Source organism: Trichosurus vulpecula, chromosome 1, assembly GCF_011100635.1.
Source record: "Trichosurus vulpecula isolate mTriVul1 chromosome 1, mTriVul1.pri, whole genome shotgun sequence".
NCBI classification, from domain to species: domain Eukaryota; kingdom Metazoa; phylum Chordata; class Mammalia; order Diprotodontia; family Phalangeridae; genus Trichosurus; species Trichosurus vulpecula.
Genome location: NC_050573.1, coordinates 517,746,134 through 517,770,906, shown reverse-complemented (window position 1 = coordinate 517,770,906; position 24,773 = coordinate 517,746,134). Strand labels below are relative to the sequence as shown.

Below are 24,773 nucleotides of genomic sequence, written 5' to 3'. Positions count from 1 at the left end.
TAATAAGTGGAATTTTCTTAAATTATATCTGAACAATAAACAGCAAGAGTAATAATGTAAGGTACCGCTCTGTTCTCATTTTTTTATCTACAATAAAATTCTATGAACAGTTGTCTCCCAAAACATACCCCAATAAAATTAAAAAAAGATAACACCCAGTGTCCTATATTTGTATATTTATGGTCAGTTCCAAAAAAAAAGAGCCCCACTCAGGTGCATATTTACATTCTTCAAACTGTAGCGGTGAAAAATAATTCTATTAAGTGCAGGACATTCCTAGTGTTGCAGTAGTGACATTTTTCATAAGTCTTCATGAGAGCATTGCTTTTGCCTTAAGAGTCACACATTCCAGAACCACATGACAGCTTTGTGCTCCCCTTCATTTGCAGACTGTGGTACAGTCAGGGTTGAAAAGCTCCTTGTATAATGGAGGAAACAGTGTGTTCACTATATCGGGATGAGATTGCTTAAATACCTGCAGTTTCTCTCCGTGTAAGTTGCAAACTGCGGTGATAGTCGGTATCTTGGCTATCAACTGCATAAGGAGATAAAAAAGAGAAAGAAAAAGGAAAGAATTAGTTTAAAAAGTTGGTCATTTTATTCTTTTCTGAGTCCATGCAGTGGCACCAGATGAAACTAAATGATTGGGGTTAAAGGTGTGGGGTACAGTGGAGCAGAAGATGCCCATAAAGAAGAAAGCCAACTTCATGTGTTAAGTCAGCAAGTGCTTACTTACTATGTGCCAGGCACTTTGCTAAAGGCTGGGATATAAAGAAAGGCAAACAACATTCCCTGCTTTCAAGGAGGTCACAGCTAATGAAGGAGACAAGTAATCATGAAAAAAATATTAAACAGGATAAATTGGAGCTAGAGGGAAGGTACTAGAATGAAGGGGGACTGGGAAATGCTTCTTGTAGAAGGTAGGATTTTAGCTGAGATCAAGAAGACAGGAAATTCAGGAGGTGGAGATGAGGAAGGAGAGTTCAGGTTGGGGGATAACCAGAGAAAAATCATGCAGTAGAGATGGATTGCCTCATCTGAGGGACAGCTCAAAGTATGCTGGTTAAAATTTTTTGGGAGGATCTGGTTATACATTTCCCAGAGACTTTATATGACACTCAAGTTTATATTTTATAAGAGGTTCTTATAGGCTGATTTTAATAGAGAAGGTTTAAAATTCTTTCAAGTGGTATCCCAAGGTTTATCAGAACTGCTTTATTATCAAGCAAACTTTTCTAATGGAATGTATCCAGACTCTGTCCCCGAAAGACAAACAATATAACCTGAGTTTACATACGAGCAAGACTTTTAAAGTCTCTTTAGGTCAGTTACAATTAAACACACAGAGTAATGTATACAATGGTAGAATTGTTAGAAAGGACCTTCAAGCTTTTCTGGTACAATATTCTTCTTTTACAATGAGGAAATGTAAAGATGAAGTGATAGATCCAATGCCATGTGGCTAAGAAAGTAGTAAGTCTGCAAACTCAAACCCAATTCTCTTGATTCCTAGACCACTGACTGTTTCACTATATTACGGCATCTTGAACATGCATGGGAGAATCTCTCAGGCTCTCTGCATATGGGTATATAAAAAATGATAGAGAAAACTTCTTGACTTGTGCACAAAAGTTCTTGCTTTCTAGCAAACTTTGATTATCCATAATGTTTTATAGATTTAGGAGACATCAAATCCTATTTTTTAGCCGCACTCGGGATGCTTTATAGTCCAGTATTGATTTTCAAGCTTCCTATTTTGATTTGCATAATAAGACAGGAGGCAATACTGGGTGGTAAAAGAAACAGTGGATATTGGAGCCAGAGGACTTAGATTCAAATCTTGGCTTTGCTATTTCCTACCTGTGTGACCTTGTGCAAGTCATTTAACTTCTCTAGATCTCAGTTACCTCCTCTGTAAAATGAGTATGCTGTACTAGATGGCCTCTGAGGTTCTTCCTAGTTCTAAATTTATGGCTTTCTGTAACTTTAAAGATACAGCAAAATTATTCAATTTGTGAAAAGACAAAACTGACATTTAAGTGTGCACATCTCTTAAAAGAAAAAAAGATGGCTAATAACTAGAACTGCCAAAGAGGCTTTCTATAAGGTGTTCTCCTTCCTCCCCACTCCCACCCTTATCCTCATTCATTCACATACTTTTATAATGACTTTCAGAATAGATGGAAGAGTTTTGAGTGTCAACTATAGTTGAGCATTTTCCAACTGCATGATATTCTGAATAATCCTTGTATGGCTAATGGTTTGAAAATGGCATCAAGATCATAGCTGTTGATTTGTAAGAAAAAGGATCCAGAATATATAGTGTAACACGGGGAGTCAAACTTTTTAACAAAGCCACCTCTATTGCTGATAGAAGCTGACATGTAAAAACAGGGTGACAGTTGTTCACAGAATGGTTAAAGTTGGATGTGAGAGCAGATGTTCCTTGCTTGCCCTGTGTTTCTAAATATGCTACTGTGGCCTTTTCTTTTGCTTATTAAGTAATACCCAATTCATGTGTAAAGGAAGAAAAATGATGAAGATATAGGATTATACTGATTTCCAAAGTAGAATCATTTTGGGAAATGATACTTTAATTCCGCTAACCAGTCAACATTCCATCCAAAGAAAACTGGCAAAAGCAGTTTCAGGAGAGCTTGTTCCACATCACAATTCTAGATAGAAGTGGATATTGTGCATATTGAGGTCTCAGATCACTTTCTAAAACTTTCCTTCTTTGAATTAGCAGAACTAGAGCTTATGTATAAATAAAGTAAGATTTTTTATCTCAACTTCTGGGACTCAAACTTCTTAAACTTTGGAACCAGTTTTAGACATTAAGAGTGGAACTGGCCACTGTACTAAATGCAGCTCTTCAGAGGGTGGGTCCTGAGCGTCAGTTGGTCTTTCCCAAGAGTCAGGTAGGAAAAGCAAGATCATAACAGTGAGACTGACCTATTAGTTCTATTAATTCAACAAGGGATACCTACTTAAAGTTACTAAATGCTCTATGGAGCATTACATTTAAATATGATCCCCTTGCAGGAGGGAAGTTGCAGAAGTCTTACTATATTTGTGCAGTCATGTCCGATGCAAAGCATTTCTAATGTCATTTTATAGTAATATGGGTAAATACTTTTTAGCCAAACTCCAACATGAAGTCACAAAAACTTACTATAATTTTGTTTAGTTGACCACTAATTCATACCATTGATTCTGTGGAACTAACTGTTCCTCTTTAACCTAATTTTGCCTAATATTATGTTGTTATAGACCTAGTTAGTGACTTGAGATGGGTATACCTGGGCAGTAAAGAGGCTGCAGGGGACAATTGACTAACTGTAGGGCCCAACCTGACATTTAAATAACACATCTGAATCCTAAAACTGAAAAAAAAACCTCAACATGATTCTAATCACAATTATACATATATATACATGTATATATATACATGTATATATATATATAGTGGAATAGAAAAGGAAGATTGTATATGAAAGTATGACTCTTTATTCCATATTGCTTATTAAAAAACTACATAAAAATCCCAGGTTACTTTCAAAACTGTCCTGCTTGCCTGTTCTTTCAATTTGAATGATTAAAAAATTTTTTATTGAAGCTTTTTTATTTCACTGTCAATTCCCAAACAAAATCCACCCCACCCCTCACCACCAAATAGAATCCTCCTTTTGAAAAAAGAAATATAATTATGAAAATAAACTAACACGTTGGCTCTGTCATTCTCTTCTTGTTACCACCTCCATACAGAGAGGAAGGAAGTATGTCCCATCATTAGTCCTCTGGACTATGTACTGTCTAAACTTGGACATTTCGTTGATATCAATTCTGACGTTCTTTAGTGTTGTTTTCACTTACATTATTACAGTTATTGTGACTATTGTTTTGTGTGGTTTATAATTCACTTACAAAATACTCAGTGGTATAGTTTTGAAGGTCTCTATGCGTTAATTCATATAGGGAGATCTTGTAAGTTCATGGGAAAAAGGTAATATAGTCAGTTCTTGGTTTAAATAATTGTGGGAAAAGCAGAATCATGAATTTCTAGTTTTCCCACATTGATTCAGATAAGTAATTGATTTTATTAACCAGTAATTGGATGAAGAATGATCCATTCTACCACTATTTATAAAGCATTTTAACTCCTTTGGTATAGAGTACTAAATTAGTATATTTTGACCCAATGATGAATTTATAGGAAATCAATATGTTTAGAATGAGGGTTGGAATTTTATCTTTATTGTTGATTGTTGGCACCTGCAAAATTGATGATAACCTATTTTTAAAAAGTAAATGCAGATTCTTCTTATTTTATGTGGAAAGCCAGGGCATAAAATGATGTTCATTCTACACTTTGAGCTCCCCCTTCTTTTGGTGTGGCTCCAAGCCATCTGCTGCTGCTAGTCTGCAAAAGGGGCCTGATGCTGATGAAGCAACTCCTTTTGGATTTTCCATGAGACCAAATAATAAATGAGAAGAAAATTCCTCTACAAGCCTATGTGTTATGGACTTAGTAGTTTTAAAAGTCTCTAATAAGTGGTTGAAATGGAGGCTGCAATGGGAGAATACAAAGTTCAGCATCAGTCTTAAGAAACAATACTGCAGGATGCCTCTCAGGAATAGCAGCATCTTCTGTCAGGCCCAGAAGGGTCTACTGAAGGAAGCAGCAGGCGGTCACTTATTGCTCATTAATATTATGTAGTACAGCAGGGGGATGTGCATTTCAAAGGGAGGCCAGGAGCAGCCTTAGCAGCACTTAATAGCACAACAACTTTTCTGACAGCTGGGGAGGTGATTCAGATGCACTTAGAGAAGGGAAGGGGGTTGGGACTGGAGGTTCCAAAATCTAAGGAAATTCCTTCACTTTTGAAATAATCACACCATCAGGACCACAAAGAGAACCATTTTAAATTTGTTTCATTCAAATAAGTATTCCCCTATAACAATGAAGCTTTAGTTATATCTCTAGGGGTTGTCAATAAGGAATATATATATATATATATTTTAGGAATGAGTATATTCCTTTGCTCTTCCCTAGGAAGTGTTTTCTGAGAAAATTAATAACTTTTGAACCTTGAAATAATAGGAAACTGAACCAGCTGTTTCAACTGATGTGGAAAAAATGGAAGCTGGAGCAAATGAAGGTAGTGATCTTGGTTCACAAGGGACATCTAGAAAGTCAAAGTGCCTAACCTTTGCCCCCATCCCCACCCCATAACTGGTATACAGCTACGATATGATCAAAGTTTCAGAGACAACAAATAGGCTCGTAGGAGCATAGATCTAGAGATGTCAGGGACTTCAGAGGTCATTAAGTCCAACCTCCGCATTCTACAAATGATGTCTGGAGAGGTTTAATGTCTCACTCAAGGTCACACAGCTAGTAAGGGCCTGATACGTGATTTGAAAATGCTTGCTCTGTTTTCCTGCATGGATCTTAACAGAACTATGTCTGTTTCTGACTTGGACCTTTTTGCCTCTTCTTATGTCACCTGGCAGCACCCTGTCCCTTTTTTCAAAGTATTAATGCTGAACTTAGTGTGGACATGTGATTCATTTATCCCACTGCAGCGTAGAACTCTTAACATTATGAGATCTGCCTCAGTTTCCCTTAGTAGTTGGGATGACAGATATCCACCACTGCACCAAATTGTCACTTGACTTCGTTGACCACGTCATACTCCTTGAAACTATGTTTTCTCATGGCTTTGGTGACACTGAACTATCTGGTTCTATGCTTCTAACCACCTCTCTTTGTCTTCTCAACTTTTTTCTCCTTTCATTAAATGTGGGCATCCCCTGAAGGTTTTCTTTTTGACTGTCTTTCCTTTCTCTATGTCCCCTTTCTCAGAGATCTCATCTACTTTGATAGCTTTAACAACCACCTCTATGAAGATGGCTCTCAAAATATTTCCAGCCCTAACCTCTTTCTAGAGTCTAGCATTTACAATTTTTCTTTGGATATTTATACTTGGATATTCCTGTTGTCTCAAACCAGCTCTTTTTCCTGATGTGTTTATTTCCATTAATAGTACCACTATTCTTCTATGGCCAAACTGTGTTATCATCTTTAACTCTTCATTCTTCCTTGTCCTTTATATTCCATCAGTCACAAAATCTTGTAATGGATTAAATTCCTTGACAGGGATTGTTTTGTTTTTGCCTTTGTGTCTCTGGCCCATAGCCTAGTACCTGCCACATGGAAGTTAAATATCTTGCCTAAGGTCACACAGGTAGTAAGCAGATGACTTGGTATTTGAAGCCATGTGCTTTGACTCCCCACATGGTTAATGACAGAAAGTATTAACATAGGTGGGTAGATAGGTGGTGCAGTGGATAGAATATTGGACTTCAAATTGGGAAGACTCATCTTCATGAGTTCAAATCTGGCCTCAGACACTTACTGTGTGACCCTGGGCAAGTTGCTTAACTCTATTTGCCTCAGTTTCCTCATCTGTGAAATGGGCTAGAGAAGGAAATGGCAAACCACTCCAATATCTTTGCCAAGAAAACCCCCAAAAGGGGGTCACAAAGAGTGGGACATGACTGAAATGACTGAACAACGATATCAACATGAGTCTAGTATATATAGTTCATTTGCTCTTCTTGTTTATTTAATTGTTGAACTGAACCCTTCTGATCAGTTCTCCATAATCTCTTTGTCTTCCATCCCTTCATTTCTATTCCAACGGCTAGAAAGCTCATTTAAGTTTTTATTAAACTATTCTTGAATCCTGCAATAGCTTTCTCCTTATCCTGACACAAGAACGTCCCTCCCCACTAAAATGCCGCTTTGATCATGTTAATTCTTCTCTTCAAAAATCATTAGTAGTTCCCTACTGTCTACCTAGTAAAGTAGTTCCTTAGTTGTGGATTTGGGGATTTCCATATTCAATTCAAAAGCATTTCTTAAATACCTACTATGTGCCAGGCACAATCTAGCTCCAACCTACCTTACAGCCTTATCTTTCATTATTCACCTTGATTCTAGCCAAACAGGTCAATCTTGCATCTCCTGAACATATTTCATGCTTCTCATCTCTTGGCCTTTGCATTGCTGTCCTCTCTGCCTGGAATGTTTCCTCCTCAAAACCCTATCCAGTCCTCAAGATTCAGCTCGAATGCTAACTCCTTCATGAAATAGTAACCAATTTTATCCCAATTGGAAGTTATCTTTCCCGAACTCTTATAGCACCTCTCATCTGTACCACAGACCACAATGATCACATTTCCCAAATTATCAAAACAGTATAATATACTGCCTTCCATGTTAGTTACTTGTGTATAAAGCTTGTATCTTTTCAATACGCTTGAAAAAAAAGAAACCTCAGGCAGATTTGTATCACCACAGAATCCAGCATGGTGGCTTACCTATAGCAGAGGCTTAATAGATATTTCCTGAGTAAGTGACTGAAGGTGGTAAACAAGGATATTACTCCTCATCTCACCTTGGGAAAGATGGAAGTCCTCTGGGCCACAATTTCCTCATGTGTAATATGAGGAAATTGGGCTTAGATCTCTCCAACTGCTAAATCTATGGTTCCATGACATAATTGAACTCTACTTTTGAATAGACTTGAGGCATGAACCCTGAGTTGGGTCCTGGATTCTAGCCCTCCTTCTGCCACAAAGTTGTCAGACTTTGTATGATCCAGTTTGGGTGTCAGTTTCCCCCTGCGTTTTGAAAAGGAGTTGTAATAGATGATCTCCAAGGTCTTTTTCAACTCTAAATCCACATTCTTACCATCTATCCAGACTTAGGATTCTATGTCTAATCTATTACCAGAACATCAACTCAGGGGGCCTCGGTTTCTTCACTTGCAAAATGGGAGGGTTGAATAGCTATCTTTTTTTTTTTGGAGACGATCTCCCTATCTTGCCCAGGCTGGAAGTGCAGTAATCACTTGCAACTCTGAATCCGTTGATGACTGGCAGAGAATCTTTGACATGCTCTGTTTCCAGACTAGGCTGGTTTGCCCTTCCTTAGGCAGCTGGGTGGCCCTCCACTCCTAAAGATTCACCATATTGGTGCCAGACTTAGTATGGACACTGATCAGCTTAATCTACTGCAGTTCAGAACTCCAGAATTCAAGCCTTAGCACGACCCAGGCAGAGATTACAGGCATGTGTCCACCAGGCCTGGATAACTGTCTAATTTTCAAGACCCCTTCTAGCTCTGATATCCTAAATAAGAACAAAGTAGAGGATTAGAAAATCTTGAGCTCTATGTGTCTATTGCTACAATCTTGGCACAACTGGGCAGGTTTTTTTCCCCTCCCGCAATCTTTCATCTCCTTTTATTGTCAGGACAGGAAGAAGAGGATTTACACTCTCCTTTAGTAATGAAAATTCAGCCTTGAGAAAAGATTCATCAATGATGCCAGCAGTCACACCTGTCTTTTTTCTTTTTCTTTACTGCTTACAAGCATAGGTCTCACACCGACTCATTTTAAATTCCAGGGCACAAGAAGGGTACTTGGGAGTGCTTAGGTCCTTCATGTTCTGATCTCCCAGGAAGAAAGCAACTCAAAGTGAACCACAACTCTCTCCAAATGAAAGGTTAATGAGAATAATGAATGCTCCCTGGATGCAGGTTCTTTTGATGCTCTACTTTGCGACTTTGGGGCCCAGAACAACATAAACCAGATGACTTTATTTTAGGTCACGGTATTTCAGGTCTATGACTCAGGCAAATCTTAGACTCTTCATTCTCTTTCTGTATTGGACAACACATCCAAAGAATCCTTAGAACAATCACATGGAGCACATAACTGATGAACCTATACTAAATAGGGTACAGAGGGAGATATTTATTTCCCTTACAGAATTATAGCATTTTCGAGTTGGAAGGGGCCTAAATCTAAAAGGCCATTTATTTCAATCTCCTTAATTTTACAGATGGGGAAACTCAGATACAGAGAGGGAAAGTGATTTTCCCAAGGTCTCATAACAGCAGATGTGGAACTAGAATCCAGGACCCCTGCCTTCCAGTTCAGTCCTCTCTTGGATCTACCTAGAAGGAGACCTTTTCAAAGACAGCAGAGATCAGGAAAAAACATACATTGAAAATTATGGAAGGAAAATTTTCCATCATTGGGAAAAAAGGATTACTTAGAAGTAATTAGTGAAGATGCTAGATTTCCTTAGTGGGTACTCTTTTCTAGTAAGGATCTCTTCACAATAAGGTGACTCCCAGAATTTCTATTTTAAGGATATAGAGACCGTTAACTCTGAAACTAACCTTGGGTCAACAGAGTATCCCGAGTCAAGGGTCAACTAAATCTTTCAGAGTCTGTTATTGAAGAATAAGCCTTGTAGCCAAATTCAACTCCCTCACTCTACCATTTACACCTGACAAATGCATAGGATCATAGATTTATACCTAAAAATGGCTTTACAGGTCATGTTGTCAAATACCTTTATTTTGAAGATAAGGAAACCGAGGGACAGAGATGTTAAATGATTTGTCCTGTGTCACTCTAGTAACTAGAAGAGCAAGAATTTGAAACAAGATCCTCTGAAAGTCAGTGCAATTTCCATTATACCATTGTTCTTTCCTACTATGTGTCCTGCCTCACCAAGGCCAGGAGACAGATAGACCCCATCCTCTGCCAACACTGCTTTCTGAGGGCTCAGACCTCAAGGCCATCAACACACTAGACAGACAGCAATAAGCATCAATGCAATATGAATAATGATGTTGGGTCACCAGTTCATCTCTCCAATGGAGTCACATCATATAATGAATAACTGGAAGGCTTTTCAGCCTCATTATGGCCTCCAACCAGTCGCTTGCTCAGTTCTTTCCCAGGCTGTTTATTACCTAAGCATTGGGTACACTCACTTCTCTTCTCTATCTCTGCCCTTAGTGAATTATTTCAATTCTTATCTGTTCTCTACACTCAAATCCTTTGTCTCCTTGTCCTAATAGTGATCATACCGTGGGTAACCTAGGTGGTGAAGTGGGTAGAGATCTGGGCCTAGAGTCAGGAAGACCTGAGTCCAAATCCAGACTCAGATACTTTACTACCTGTTTCCTCGGACAAGTGACTTAACCTCTGTTTGTTTCTGTTTTCTCATCTGTGAGATGGGTATGAAAATAGCACCCACTTCTCAGGGTTATGGTGAGGGTCATATGAGATAATATTTGTAAAGTACTTAGCCCATGCTTGGAACATAGTAGGGGCTGTGTAAATGCTATTATTATTATTATTAATTATTATTACCATGCCCTGCAAAACCCCAACCTTGGATTGATTACTCTCACCATCGGTAACCTTTGTCAGGAGTTAGAATGTTTTGTCCAGATCAGCAAGGAGGCTAGTCTCTCTGGATCATAGAATATGTGGAGGTATGAAGGGCTTTGAATACCAAACAGAAGAATGTACATGTGATCCTAGAGGTAATAGGGAGCCATTGAAGTTTAATTGATTAGGGGAGCAACATGGTCAGATTTGCACTTTAGGAAAATTGAGTAGGAAGAGACTTAAGGAAGAGAGACCAATTAGAAGGTTATCCTAATAGTCCAGATGAAAGGTAATGAGAGATTGAACTAGGGTTATGGCTGTGTGAGTGAAGGGAAGGGGACATATATGAGTGATATTGCAGAAGTAGGAATGACAAGATTTAGCAACAGGTTGGATTTATGTGGGATGAGGGCAAGTGAAGAGTAGAATATGACACTGAAGCTGCAAGCTTGGGGGGCTGGGATAATGGTGGAGTCCCTGAGAGAAAAAAGCTCTGAAAAACTTAAGGACCCTAGTCAAAGTATTGGCCAATCGTGATTCCAATGGACTCATGATAAAAAATGCTACTCACCTACTCACAGAGAGGTGATAGAATGAATACAGAGGTGTATATTTTTCAGACAGGGCCAAAACAGGGATTTCTTTTGCTTAATTATGAATATTTATAGAAGGATTTTGTTTTACTTCTTTTTTTTCCTCCCAATGAGAGAGGAGTATGAAAGAAAAAAATAGATTTTTCTTCATTGAAAAAATAAAATAAAATTCAAAACTGACATGGCATTTTTACTGGCTGTCCTCCATGGCTGGAATTCTCTTCCTCCTCATCTCCATCTTTGGCTCTCTTCAAGGTCCATTTAAAATTCTACCTTCTACAAGAAGCCTTTGTTGATCTCTTTTAATGCTAGGGCTTTCTTTCTGTTGATTATCTCCAGTTTATTCTGTATAGCGTTTGCATATAGTTTGCATATCTCTCCTTTAAACTTCGATTTCCTTGAGAGTAGGAACTATTTTTTTGTCTTTCTTTGTATCTCTAGCAGGTAGAACAGTGCCTGGAATATAGTAAGTGATTAATAAATGCTCGTTGACTTGACTTGCATCCTGTGGAGTTTCTTATAATGGTATTTTGCTTATATATGAAAATGTGAAATCTACATGAATATACAGATTTTGCCTGTAGCACTTAAATTCTGCCCCCCCCTTTTATTATACAAAGGAAGTCCAGAGCTGGATCTGATGCTGAGCAAGAGAATTTTAATGATGAAAAATAAGGTAAAGAAGTTGTCTTAGATTCAGATAAGCTGGAGGTTTATTTTTCAGTTTTTTTTTTCTCTTTATACCCACATAAACAACATGCACTGAAAAAAAAAAGGAACACAAAAAGAGATATTGGATTTAATGTTCTTTCCAATTTGAACCCTAAAACAACTATTTCCTCTGGGTTTTTTTTTTGCGTGTGGGGGACATTCCTTCTCCCAAAAAGTCTCAAAGTGGTTGCAAGATTGCCCTTGTTTAACAGGGCAAATTCAGGAAGTCTATATTATGTTGTGTTTTATATATATGCATATATGTGTATTAAGTCCTTGTGACACTATATTACCATATTAGTCCTAAATCCTTCTGGGATAGGATATACTACAGATTTCCCTGGAAATATTCAACTAGATTCTTAACATTGAAAGACACCATAGAGAATACCTTGTCCAGTCTCCCACCCAGTCTAGAAATCCTTTTCACAATACTCCTTATAGATAACCATCTGCTTGATGTCCGGTGATTCGAAGTTCATTTCCTGAAGAAGCTACCCATTCCATGGCTAGATAGCTCTGGGAATTAAAGCTCTTCCTTTCATTTAGCCTAAATTTACATTCCTTTACTTCCCAACCACTGGGCTTGGTTTTGCTCATTTGGAAAACACAGAACAAATCTCTTCCTCTTTTACGTACTAGCCCTTAAAATTGGAAGACAGAAATTAGGCATTGAGGTCTGAGTGAAAGAACCTTGGATTGGGAATCAGAAGGCCTGAGTTCAAATTCATCTGCAGTGATCCTGGGCATCCTTAACCCCTTTCAACCTCAGTATCTTCATCTGTAAAATGAGGCAACAGAACTTGATGACCTCTAATATCTCTTCTAAAGATCCTTCTAAACCTATGATCCCATGAGAGAGTTGAACTAGATGACCTTTAAAAGTCCCATCTGGGGACTTTAAAATCTACATCTATGATCCTACATCTCTCCTTATTTTTTTCTTCTACTAGTTAAAAATCCCCAGTTCCTTTAACTATTCTTCCCATAATCCGCTTCTCAGATCCTTCAGCTTCCTGGTCATGGTCCAGTTTGTCTCTGGCTGTAAATTTATTTGCATATAGGACCATAGATATGGAGCTGGTGAGACTTTAGGCATCTAATTCAATGCTCTCATTTTACAAAGAAGGTTAAGGGATTTGTTGAAGGTCATGCAGATAGTGTTAGAAGCTAGATCTGAGCTCTAGAAGAGGTCCCCTGACTGAGGCCAGCGATCTTTCCACTAGCTCTGATCTGTTGTAGCTTTTAGTTACTTGGGTGATTGTTGAGAATGCTCTCCTTACACCATAGTGATCAGTCTCTTGTTGTACCTTTGCCAAAGTCTCATCATCGAGGTGATTCTTCTGAATCACATGCTGAAGCGCGAAATAAATCTTCTCCTGAAGTTTCTGGACCTTCCGAGGTTCTATCAGCCAGGCTCGGTCTGACAAAGAAAAAAAAGGAAGTGATAAAGATGGAGACTGGAAAATTAAAAAAAAAACACTTTGGTATCATTTACTGTCAATGAAGACAAATCCCACATCTCAAGTCCCACAACAGACCACTTATAAAGCTGCTTCTGAGGCCAACTTTCCAAATTTGCAATAAATGACACAGGAAATCATGGTTTAATGAAAAATGTGCTGGTTTCAGAACTTCTTAATGCCTCTTTATTCTTAATCACACATTATATCTCTCTTTCTCCTGACAGGAATCTAGCCTTGGTTTCTGTAATGCTAAGTGGAAATGAATAATCTGTCTGGAAGGAAAAAGAAATGCTTCGTGGTAGAATAGGCTTGATATTCGGGAAGGCTTGTTCCTGCCACACTTTTAGGCCTTCTTATCAAGTATTGAAAGGAAGCTGTTTTATGCTTTGTATAGGATTAATATAATCTGATGTTGTACATTCTCTCTTTAGACCCATTTCTCTCCCTACTGCTAGGCTTTGTTAGCTGTCTGTGGTGGTGATGGGAAATTATAGTACTTATCTTCTGGATGCTTCATATAAAACAATGTGCTAAGAGACAGTATGGTAGACTAGCCTCAGATTGGAACTGACCCATCCACAGCCCTAGGAATATGAACTAGCTTTGCTGATGAGTCAGTATGAATCTCCAGATGCTGAATAGATACCCATGGAAAAGAACCTGGGCATAATACTCCTGAATCCAGTTCAAGTAAGGTGAGCAACCTGATTCGGTAATTCTAGAAGGGCCAATGACAACTTTATCCAACAGTTAAGCAAACTCTTACGTAAGTGAACACAAAAGCCCTCAGTGACTATTGTCATTCAGTTTAAATTTAGTCTCTCTCCCTCCCTTCCCAGAGCTGTCTGGAATGAAACAGTTGGCCACTATTATGGGGTAGTCTTGGGAAGAGTGGAGACTGGCATGAGAGAGGGCCCACTGGGGCTCAGGCTTCTGCCTAGTGGGAGGGCTACTGGTACCTGTTATTCTCCTTATCCTGTTGAGAATGTGGCTCCATGCCAGCATGGTCACAATGTTAAAAGGGTGACTGAAGGTTATTGATGTGGGGCTGTTGGCAGGGTTGGAAAAGTTCCATAAAGTAGACAGGGCAAAATCCTATGATATGACAGGCAGTTAGGTGGTGTAGTAAATAGAGTACCAAACTTGGCATCAGGAAAACCTGAGTCTGAATCCAGCTTCAGACATACTAGCTGTGTGATCCTGAACAAGCTACTTAACCTCCCATATCCCCAATTCCCTCATCTGTAAAATGGGGATGATAATCTCACTTGCCTGCTAGGATTATTGTGAGGATCAAATAAACTAATATGTAGAAAGTACTTTGCAAATCTTAAATCACTTTATAAATGTTAGCTGTTATTGTGATCATATCAAACCAGGCAGAATTTTGGGGCGGGGGGTTGGAGGGTGGGGGGTGGGACACAGAGGAAGAGAAAGCTATACATGGAAGATAAGTAAAATATAAAAACTGTCTCATAGTTCACCTGGAAAAGCTCAGACAAATGTTTTCCAGGGTAGTCCCTCTCCGGTTGCAGAAAGCTGGGATCTTACTGTCTATACACAGTTTTCTTTCTGCATCTGCAGCAGGGCAGGCCATGGTGGGATCAGGGATTCATTTAGGTCCAGGATTACCCAGGAATCATGTTTGGTTAAATCATGTTTAAGAATCTGATGTTAACTCTTTATTGACAAGGGCCCCTTTGACTAAAAAAAGGGAAAGAGTTTCTTATTCAGATGTTTCTTTTGGGCAAAGGACTTAGTGAAACTTTTTGTCTCTCACCCACTGATCCATAGTTTTAGATTTCATCATTTAGAAAATGACATTCCACAGAAACAAGCAATTTTCATGAAAATGAGAGAGGGAGAGAGAGAGAGAGAGTTTTATTTGCCTTAGTTTTATCATCTGTAAATAACAGAAGGGAAGTTAAATAGGCTGTCATTACTTGCTGGGAATAGTTAGTGGTATCTGTTAGTCTATGAAGACATTTTTAAAAGATCATCACACCTCCATGTCTAAGGAACTGTGGGAAGTAAGGGGATATTGAGACACTTTCTTTATTTCATACAAAACCTTATAAGAGAACAATACTGACCCTCAGAAGGATAACTATTCTCCACCCAGAGTGGAGTGCTAAAAACCCATAAATGCTTTACTAGAAAGAGCAAGGCCTCCAAAACAGGCCTTCCTCAAGGAACCTTGAGACTGATGTTCTTGGTTGAGATAGTGAGTGTCACAGTGCCATCTGTTCTGGTCTAATTTCAGAAAAAAACAACACAAAAAGTCTTCTAGAGACATAGGAGAAGGTGAGAACTTGTTAGGGCGGAAGGAAGGAAGAAAAGGAAGAAAGGAAGCAAAAAAGGAAGGGAAGGAAAGAAGGAATGGAGGAAGAAAAGAAAGGGAGAGAGAGAGAGACAGAGAAACAGACAGAAACAAAAGAAAGAAATGAAATAGAGGCAGAACAAAGGCAATGAGGGACACACAGAGAGAGATAGAGACAGGAATAGGGAAAGAGATAGAAAGGAGAGAGGAAGAAAGAGACAGCATCAATGAAAAATGGAACTGATGCACTCAGTCCTTGAGACCGCTGAAGAAAAGAAGGTCTGACTCTTTTTTTTTTCGGTTTGTTTTTGTTTTTGCAGGGGGGAAGGGAGGGCAATTGGGGTTAAGAAACTTGCCCAAGGTCTCACAGCTGGTGTACATATCAAATGTTTGAGGCCGGATTTGAACTCGAGTACTTCTGACTCCAGGGCCAGCGCTCTACTCACCACACCACCTAGCTACCCCGTGGTCTGGCTCTTCTTAAGTGGGTTTTGAAAGAGATGGTCAGAAATAAAGCCGTTCTTTTTTATGGTGATAAGGAGAAAAGGAGAAGGTGAAGAAGAAGAAGAGAATGACGGTTTGCATGCAGCCCTCCCTACCTGGAGATATCAGCACAGCAGATGAGAACAAGGCAATCTCTTCCTCGGTCAGCTGCAAGGAACACAGATTCTTTGCAAAGTCGAATGCTTCATTCACCAGGTCATCAGAACCTATAAAAGGACAAGAACAATTGGTTAAATGATGTCGGAACTAAATGGGACAAGAGTCAATAAAAGCCAATCTCTATATGATTACTTAAGGGCTTGTATCTTGGACACCTTAGAATTATCTTTCTGAAACCCTGTCCTCAACCGAGAAGCGTAAGAATACTTACAAGACAGAGAACTCAATCTCAGCAACTAAGTGGTACAGCCAGGTGGTGTATGAAGTCAGTAAGTCCTGGGTTCAAATCTAGACTCAAGACACTTAGTAGCAGGGTGACTTTTGGGCAAATTATTTCACCTCTGTTTGCCTCAGTTTCCTCATCTGTGAAAGGGGGATAATAACAGCACCTACGCCCCAGGTTGTTATGAGGATCAAATCAAATAATAATTGCAAAGTGGTACCTGGCACATAGAAAGTGCTATATAAATATTAGCTGTTATTTATAATTATGAGTTCAAATCCAGATTCAGACACCAGCTAGGTGACCTTTGGGTAGGTAACAACCTCTGTTTGCCTTAGTTTTATCATCTGTAAAAGAGAAGTCATAAGAACAGCTGCCTCCCAGGGTTGATGTTAGGCTCAAAATAATATTTTTTTATAAAATGCTTAGCACAATACCTGGCATGATATAAATGTTAGCTATTATTATTATTATTTATTATTATTAATTATTTTTATTATTATTATTATGAGCAGCAGTCTTATGGGTCAAACTCAAGGGCCTAGAAGAACAGAAGGCTGACTAAATCCCTTTGGAACTGAACCAGGGGATGTGGGGCATCTGGCTGCTCCATGCTAGTGTGGTCAAACTCAGACAGAAACAGTTCCTTGCAGGCTGCATATGGTCTTAGAGAACTACCACCTAACATTCTCTATTTTATGTTGTATTTTTATTTCATTAAACATTTCCCAATTTCATTTTAATCTGGTTCAGACAGAACTTGGAAGTTTTACAGGCTTCTAGAAGCCTAATGGTGGAGTTTGACACTTTGGCTCTGCATCAAGGGGGAAAAATCACTGGATCATAGAATTTCAGATGGGAACTCAGTGGTCCTCTAGGCCAGCTCATAAGCCAAATGGAATTCTTGTTCCAATAGGCCTAACAAAAGGTCAAATGGTCTCTCCTTGGAGATGTCCAATGGGAGGAAACACATTTATTGAGGCTGTGGAAAATTGTTAGGAAGGTTTTCTGACATAAACTGGTCTTTGTTTCTTTGCAATTTCCAAAAGTTTCCTCTGCTTCTGTCTGCTGGGACCACGAAGAACAGGTATAATCTCCCTTTTCTATGGCAGCCACTCAAATTTCTGAAGACAATTGATCATATGAGCCCTAAGTTTTCTCTTTCTGGGTTAAAGATTCTCAGTCCTTTAACCAGCTCAGAAGGCAAAGGTTCAAGGCCAGTCACCATGTTTGTTGCTTTACTGTGCATTCTCTTCAGCTTTTAATATCCCTGCTAAGTAAACTGTGGTGACAAAAAAGTGAAAGGGACAGACTAGTTGTTTTCCAAGATTCCTTCCAGCTCTAAATCTTATGATCTTAAGAGTTTTTTTATGTTCCTGCAATTAGATTTTGATCTGAGTCACTCTCTGGAAAACTACTTGGTGGACTGGAGCTATCTTAGGATTATCCTTTAAGAAAAGGAGACACAGAGAAAACAAAAGGCATTGAACATAGGCAGCTAGGTGAAGGTAATAGATGGTGCACTGACTTAGAATTAGGAAGCCCTGAGTTTGAATTCTGCCTCAAAAAGTTACCAGCTGTGTGTATGACCCCAGGGCAAGTAATTTAGCCTCTTTCATCCTTATCTGTTAAAGGGGTATAAGAGGACCTTTTTCACAGGGTTTTGTGAGACTCAGATGGGACAACACTTTGCCAACCTTAAAGCACCATATAAATGCTAGTTCTAGTTGTTATCATTATAGTCAATTAGCAATCCTATAGCAATCCCAGGTTAATTTTTATTTTATGAGGCTGGAAATCTTCCAGAGATGTTTGTCAAGTCTTTTTCTCCTTTCTTGAAAACTAAGCCTTGGAGACAAAGTGGATGGACATGTATCAACTGCATGGAAGGAACAGTGCCAACCTTGACCTAATTGCTGGCAGCAGACTAGATCAGCTAACGGCATGGGCAAGGAAAAGTGGTGTCCTGCTTTGGCATTGAAGGGCAAGATATGGAGCAGATCAAACCAAGGACTGTGGAAATTTTCCTGGCGGCAATCCAAGTTTGCTGATGCTCTTTGATCATACTTGGGTGCCCAAGTGTGGGTTGATGCAGATGATGAAACAATTCTAATCAGACAGTGTTCTACCAGAGTAGGGGTCCTCAGACTCTTATGATCTGTAGACCAGGATCATAGGGTCATAGGTCATCACAGGTGAAGCATACAGAGTTGAGAAATTTAGAGTTGGAAGCAATCTTAAAGACCATCTTGTTCAACCTTCTTATTTTATGGATAAGGAAACTAAAGGGGAAAGGAATGGGGAAGGGAAGAGAGGGGAAAGAAAAGGAAAGGAAGGGAAATGAAAGGAACAGATGAGACAGAAGGGAATAAACATTTGTTTAGTACTTACCATGTGGCAGGCATTATGCTAAGGGCTTTACAAATATCATCTCATTTGATCTAATGTTCATAAAGTTTAAGAGACTGGGTCACAGGGCTTTTAATTGGCCAAACAGGTATTAGAACTCAGGCTCTGTGACATGAAGTTCAGGGCTTTCTATTGGACCACTATTTCTAACTTTGGTATTGCAAAAGACTCAGCCTGTAGATCATCTTTTTCACCTCTCTCCCCTTGCCAGGCTCAGTAAGCTAGGCCAGGATTAATAGATAGAACATCACTGTCTTTGATAGGGAATAAATGATGTAATGTCTAGTTTAATTAGATATCCTAACCAGGTATCATTAATTCATGCCAAACTTTAAGTATCGTCATCCACCTGAGACCAGCTGGGGACCTTGGATACATTTAGAAAACCACTGTATAAAGCAGATACCTTTTCTAACTTCCTTCCTTCCTTCCTTCCTTCCTTCCTTCCTTCCTTCCTTCCTTCCTTCCTTCCTTTCTTCCTTCCTCCTTCCTCCCTCCCTCCTCCTCCTCCTCCTCCTCCTCCTCCTCCTTCTTCTTCTTCTTCTTCTCTCTCTCTCTCTCTCTCTCTCTCTCTCTCTCTCTCTCTCTCTCTCACTTTCTGTCTCTCTCTCTCTCTCAACAGAATCAATTAGAATTAACCCTAGTTTCTCTCAGCAATTGAGTTGTGATCTGGCTCAAAGTGAGAAGTGCCTTCCAGTACTGCCTTTTCTTTACTATCATTCTTAGTGGGCTCTGTCATTCCTTTATTTCTCAGAGGGGAAGCCAAACTCTTCTCCATAGTTGGAAGGAATGAATGAAAAAATACATTTAATAAGCACTTGCTATATGTCAAACACTATTTTAAGGCCTGAAGATGCAAATATATAAAGTAGAAGACAGTCTTTGCCCTCAAGGAACTTTATATTCTAATTGGGAAAGACCATATGCATATGATGTTTAAAAATGGATTATTCATTCTTGCTCTTGCCAGGGCTGGAGCCTATGGGCACACATACCCTGCATGGGCACATATACCTAAGTTGATGTTTAAGGTGAGGAAGCTGGTAGTAACTAAAGAGAAAAAAACAAACAAACCTTGATGTATCCACTAAAAATAAACTTACCTAAGGCTTTGAACATTTGCATTCCTCCATATTTTCCTTCAAACAGAACAGTGTTGTTTAGTGGGTTGAAGGCACGACACATTCTCACTAAAACCACTTCCAAGCAACCTATCCATGTGAAGAAAAAAAAATATAGTAACATGGAATTTGTTAAAGCAGTCATGCCACTCTAGGGAACATTTTAAAAAATTTCATAAACTCGGTTCATTCATTCTCCTCTAAACCAAATCTTTCCTGATCCTCTAAAATGGTCACTGCTTACCCTCTACTTAAATTACCTTGTATTTGCTTACCTGAGCAAATATTGTATCTAGGCAAGTAGAATGTAAACTTCTTGAGGGCAGGGATTGGTTTTAATTTTGTATTCTCAGTTCAAGCAGAATGCTTTGCACATAGACAACACTTAATACATGTAAAGTAAATTACATGTTAAGTAAATTAAATTAGCTATTTAGCATTTAGCAAGCTACAAGACACTCTTGCTGGGGAGGGAGGAGAGAATATGGTTACAAAGATTACAATCCAATTTGATTTATTTTTTTACTTGTATTCTCAACCTGTGATTTCATTGGTGTAGGGAACTTCTGGGGAAGAAATGCTCAATGTAGATCAGCAACTGCTCCAAGTTATAGTTTTAGAGGGCCTGGGACATATAGAGGTTAAGTGACTTGCCCAAGGTCATAAAGAAGTTCTATGAAATCAGATGAGGGAGGGATCACTTCTGGTTGAAGAGTTGAGGATGGGGAAAGCTACATGGAAAAGGTAGCACTGAAGTATGGGTGGGACACTCATGGACTAGTTTTAGTTGCTGTGATTGTTCTAGGGAGCAAATGGCCCTTAATCCTTATGTGAATTATAAAAAATGTAAAGGATACATATTTCCAAAATGGCCAGGATCAGAGGTTGAATGATGAATATGGCACCTTATTTGTGGAGTAAAGATCATGAATTGGGTACAATGAGAATGAGTTAATCCTCAACTTTTTGTCTTAATAGACTTAATGTGGTAATGTAGATAAAACAGTGTATCACAGTCAAAAGCTATCTTTGGCTCTGGGAGACATGATCTGGGTGTTTTGTGAATGATAGTTGGTATTCCAATTCTATTTGTTTTTAGATTGATGGTTTGCATTCTTTGAGCATTTAGTTAGGCATAGAGATGTGACCCAGAAATGTATTGGATGGCAAGGAAAGGTGAGTACGGTATTAAACATTTTTTTTAAACTGAAAAGCAAACAGTTATATATTTTACCAGTGACATTGCCTGGATGGCAGGAGATTAGTTTAACTTGCCTAGAGAAAGGGTTCTTAACCAAGGGGTCTATGAACTTAAAAAAATTGATAACTATTTCAGTATAACTGGTTTTCCTTTGTAATCCTTTGTATTTCATTTTGTGTATTTAAAAACATTATTCTGAGAAGGGGTCCACAGTCTTCATCTGACCGCCAAAAGAAGCCCGAGACACACACACACACAAGTCCTGTCCTAGAGGATGCTTACTATTGTAGTATGCATATATAGGCATTTAGTAAACATCAGGTGAACAGAGATGAGGAGAAAGGATTCAGAATTTGAGCCACTTCACTTTAGAATATCAGAGGCCAGGCTAACACCAACGAAACTGAGCCCTAGAAACCACAAAGCAACCCCATGATGCATTTTGTGAGGTTTCTATGGTGTCTGACATATCTAAGGGTCATAGTCTTTCCTGATATGTTTGCATATACATGTATACACACAACTCAGAAGCTAAGTTCTTTTAGCTAAAATTCCGGTGAGTAGCTGAGGATAGAGTTTCTTTTCCTAGGTCACAAAAATAAGGGCAGAAGCACAAAGTCGAGTGCAATTTGGGAAATAATAAACTTTAGCCAAATCCTTCCTGTGGTTTTCAGACTGGACATATCCCAAGCTCTTCAAACAGATGTTTTAAAAATCTGCTTCTAAGACTCCATTGCTGCCAATGCCCCACAAGGACAAAAGAAGCAGTTTTCCTCGTTCTAAGCTTATTATTTTTCTCCTCTTTTGCTAGCCAAATGAGTGAGGTTGCTTAAGGAGAAGCATCACCGTAGAGGGTATTTCAGCTGTGCTGTCAGCCTGGACTATCAAACAATCATTCATTTATTAAGTGCCTACCATGTGCTAGGCACTGTGCTAAATACTGGGGATACAAAAAGAGGAAAGAGATGGTTCCTGCCCTCAAGCAGCTTACAGTTTAATAAGTGAGGCATGTAAACAAATATATATAAAGCAAGCTATATACAGGATAAATAGGAAATAATTAACAGAGGGAAGGCATTAGAATTAAGAGGGGTTGGGGAAAGCTTCCCGTAGAAAGTGGGATTTTAGCTGGAACTTAAAGGAAGCCAGGGAGGTCAGTAGGCAGAACAGAGGAGGGAGAATCTCCCAGGCATGGGGGACAGCCAGAGAAAATGCTTAGACCTGTGAAATGGAGTATCTTGCTTGTGGAACAACCAGGAGGCCAGTGTCACTGAGTAGAAGAGTACATGTTGGGGAGTAAGGTGTAAGAAGACTAGCAAGATAGGAGGGAGTTGTGAAGGCCTCCGAATGCACACAAAGCATATTTGATCCTGGAGGCAAGAGGGAACAATTGGAATTTGTTGAGTAGGGAGGATAGTGTGATTGGATCTGCCCTTTAGGAAAATCACTTTAGTGGCTGAATGGTGGATGGATTGGAGTGGGCAGAACACTTGAGACAGGCAGACCCACCGGCAGGTTTTTGCAACAATCCAGGCATGAGGTGATGAGGGCCTACGCTAGAGTGGTGGCAGAGTCAGAAAAGAGAAAAGGGCATATTCTAGAGACGTTGTAAAGGTGAAATCAATAGGTCTTGGCAACAGATTGGATATGGGGTGGGTAAGAGATAGTGGAGAGTCAAAAATGACTCCCAGGTTGTGAGTCTGAGGAACTGGAAAGGCGGTGTTGCCCTTTATAGTATTAGGCAAGGTAGGAAGGGGGTGGGGTCTAGGGAGAAAGACATTGACTAGAGACTTGGATATATTGAGTTTAAGATGCCTATTAGACATCCAGTTTGAGGTGTCTGAAAGGCAGTTGGACATGCATAATTATTTCTCCATTCAAAGTCCTTGGTCATAATTACTGTGGACAGCAAATGGTATGTGGACTTTTCCACAGAACTTATTGCTTTCACTGAGATTCTTCATCTGTCTAGCTAGACCCATGTTCTGCCATACTCCTGGGGACTGTGGGATCCATTAAGAAAGGATCTTCACCACTAGGAAGTTCAGCTCCCTATCATGGAACTTTCTGCAAGCTTGGGGAAAAGTTTTACTTCTCAATTCAATTAGAATCAACAAAGATTCATTATGTCCCTACTATATATCTGGCACAGGGGCTAAGTTCCAGAGATACAAAGACAAAAACAAAATAGTCCCTACTCTCAAGGAGATTACATTTTATTGAGGAGGACAGCAGGGAAACAGCAACCGAAAATTCTCCAAGTCATTCAAAGTCCATCTGGGAGACCCCACTCATTTGTGATGTAAGAAAAAAATAGCGTTGAATCTATTTCCTTAGGGATACTCAGAACACTTTGAAAACCTACCTTTGTTGGCTCTGGTAACTTCCAGACATTTTTTCCCTAGCCTTAACTACAGAGTAATTCAATTAATGAAATGTGATTAAGTAGCTATTTATTAAGCACCTACCATGTACCAAAATTAGACAGGTGGGTGGCACAGTGGACAGACTGCCAGGCCTAGAGTCAGGTAGATGCAAGAGTTCAAATCTGGCCGTAGACATTTACTAGCGTGTGACCCTGGTTTGCCTCAGTTTCCTTATCTGTAAAATGAGCTGGAGGAGGAAATGGCAAACCACTCCAGTGTCTTTACCAACAAAACCCCCAAAAGAGGTCATGAAGAGTCAGATATGACTGAAAACAACTGAATGACAACATATGTGCCAAAACAATTGTCCCTGAGGGAACCTTTTACTGGGAGGCATGCATAATGTAATGTAAATGCAAAGTAATTTCAAGAGGTGGAGCGTGTTAATAACTTTTTCTTCTCAACTCAAGGAAGGTGGGAGTGCAAATATTACTCTCATTTTAAAAATGGGGAAACCGAGGTTCAGAGAAGGTCCATATCTAATTCGTGACAAAACCAGAAGTTAAGGCCTGCATGGATGTCACATGATATGGCAGTAAATACGTCTCATTAAGGTTGACTCCGACAAAGCTGGCGTTCCTTAAACTGGTGCTTTGAAAAGAAACCAATGCATTTCTGCGTCTCGAGAAAGGAAGACAGTTTCCCTTCCTGCTTAAGCAAAGGGATCACTGAATCCAGCACCAAGCAGACTGTTTTTTCAGTTCCTTCCTGACCGGTGGGGTGTATGTGGGTGGAGTATGTACACGTTTTTCCCTCTTTTCTCCTCCCCGCCCCCCCAACCCCCAGCCCCTCTCTGGCTGCAGGCTATTCTCATTAAAATGATTGGAATTGACCACAGAGGCAGGGCTCAGTTAGCCTGGATTTGTTTCCCTGAAAGCCGGTGTTTTTTTTTTTTTTTTTTTTTTTTAACGCGCCAGCTCAGCAATTCAGCCACCTTGACACACTAATTACTTGCCGTGCCTGTCAGCCTGGGTCTCTCAGCCTCTGCAATTAATGGCTCCGCTTTCAATAAGCAGAATTGCATTTGACTTCAAAGGAGAATCGAAAGGAAGAACGGGGCATTTTTATTATAGAGAGTTCCCTATGGGAGCTGGAGGACCATGTGTGGGCGGTTAAAATGAGCCGCTTACTCGAAAGGGGATTGATTAGGACCGACACCGCGGTAACTGCCCACCGCAGCCCAGTCTAAACTCCACGGGCCCCCTTAGTCTTGCACATGCTCACCTGACTTCAGGAGGAGAATCTGATCATTTTGACAGAGCTCCATGAAACCTGTGATCCTCTTCGCAAACTCCACCACATATTGGATTGCGTGAGTGATCTGAACAGCACACTGTTGCCACAATGCCTCTCTGGTCTTCAAGAGGAAAAAAAA

The 24,773-nt window shown here is 39.6% G+C and overlaps 1 protein-coding gene across 1 annotated transcript in view; it reads right to left on the bottom strand.

The window, feature by feature from the left end:
• Positions 1 to 206: 206 nt before the first annotated feature.
• Positions 207 to 24,773, bottom strand: part of RORB (RAR related orphan receptor B) — an 80,309-nt gene continuing 55,742 nt past the window's right edge. The window contains exons 6-10 of the mRNA XM_036748475.1: positions 24,623 to 24,755; positions 19,754 to 19,861; positions 15,955 to 16,065; positions 12,880 to 12,992; positions 207 to 535 (exon numbers count right to left, since the gene is read on the bottom strand). Of these exons, the coding sequence (XP_036604370.1) occupies positions 380 to 535; positions 12,880 to 12,992; positions 15,955 to 16,065; positions 19,754 to 19,861; positions 24,623 to 24,755 (621 nt within the window). The 3' untranslated portion in view covers positions 207 to 379. The remainder of the gene's footprint in view (positions 536 to 12,879; positions 12,993 to 15,954; positions 16,066 to 19,753; positions 19,862 to 24,622; positions 24,756 to 24,773) is intronic.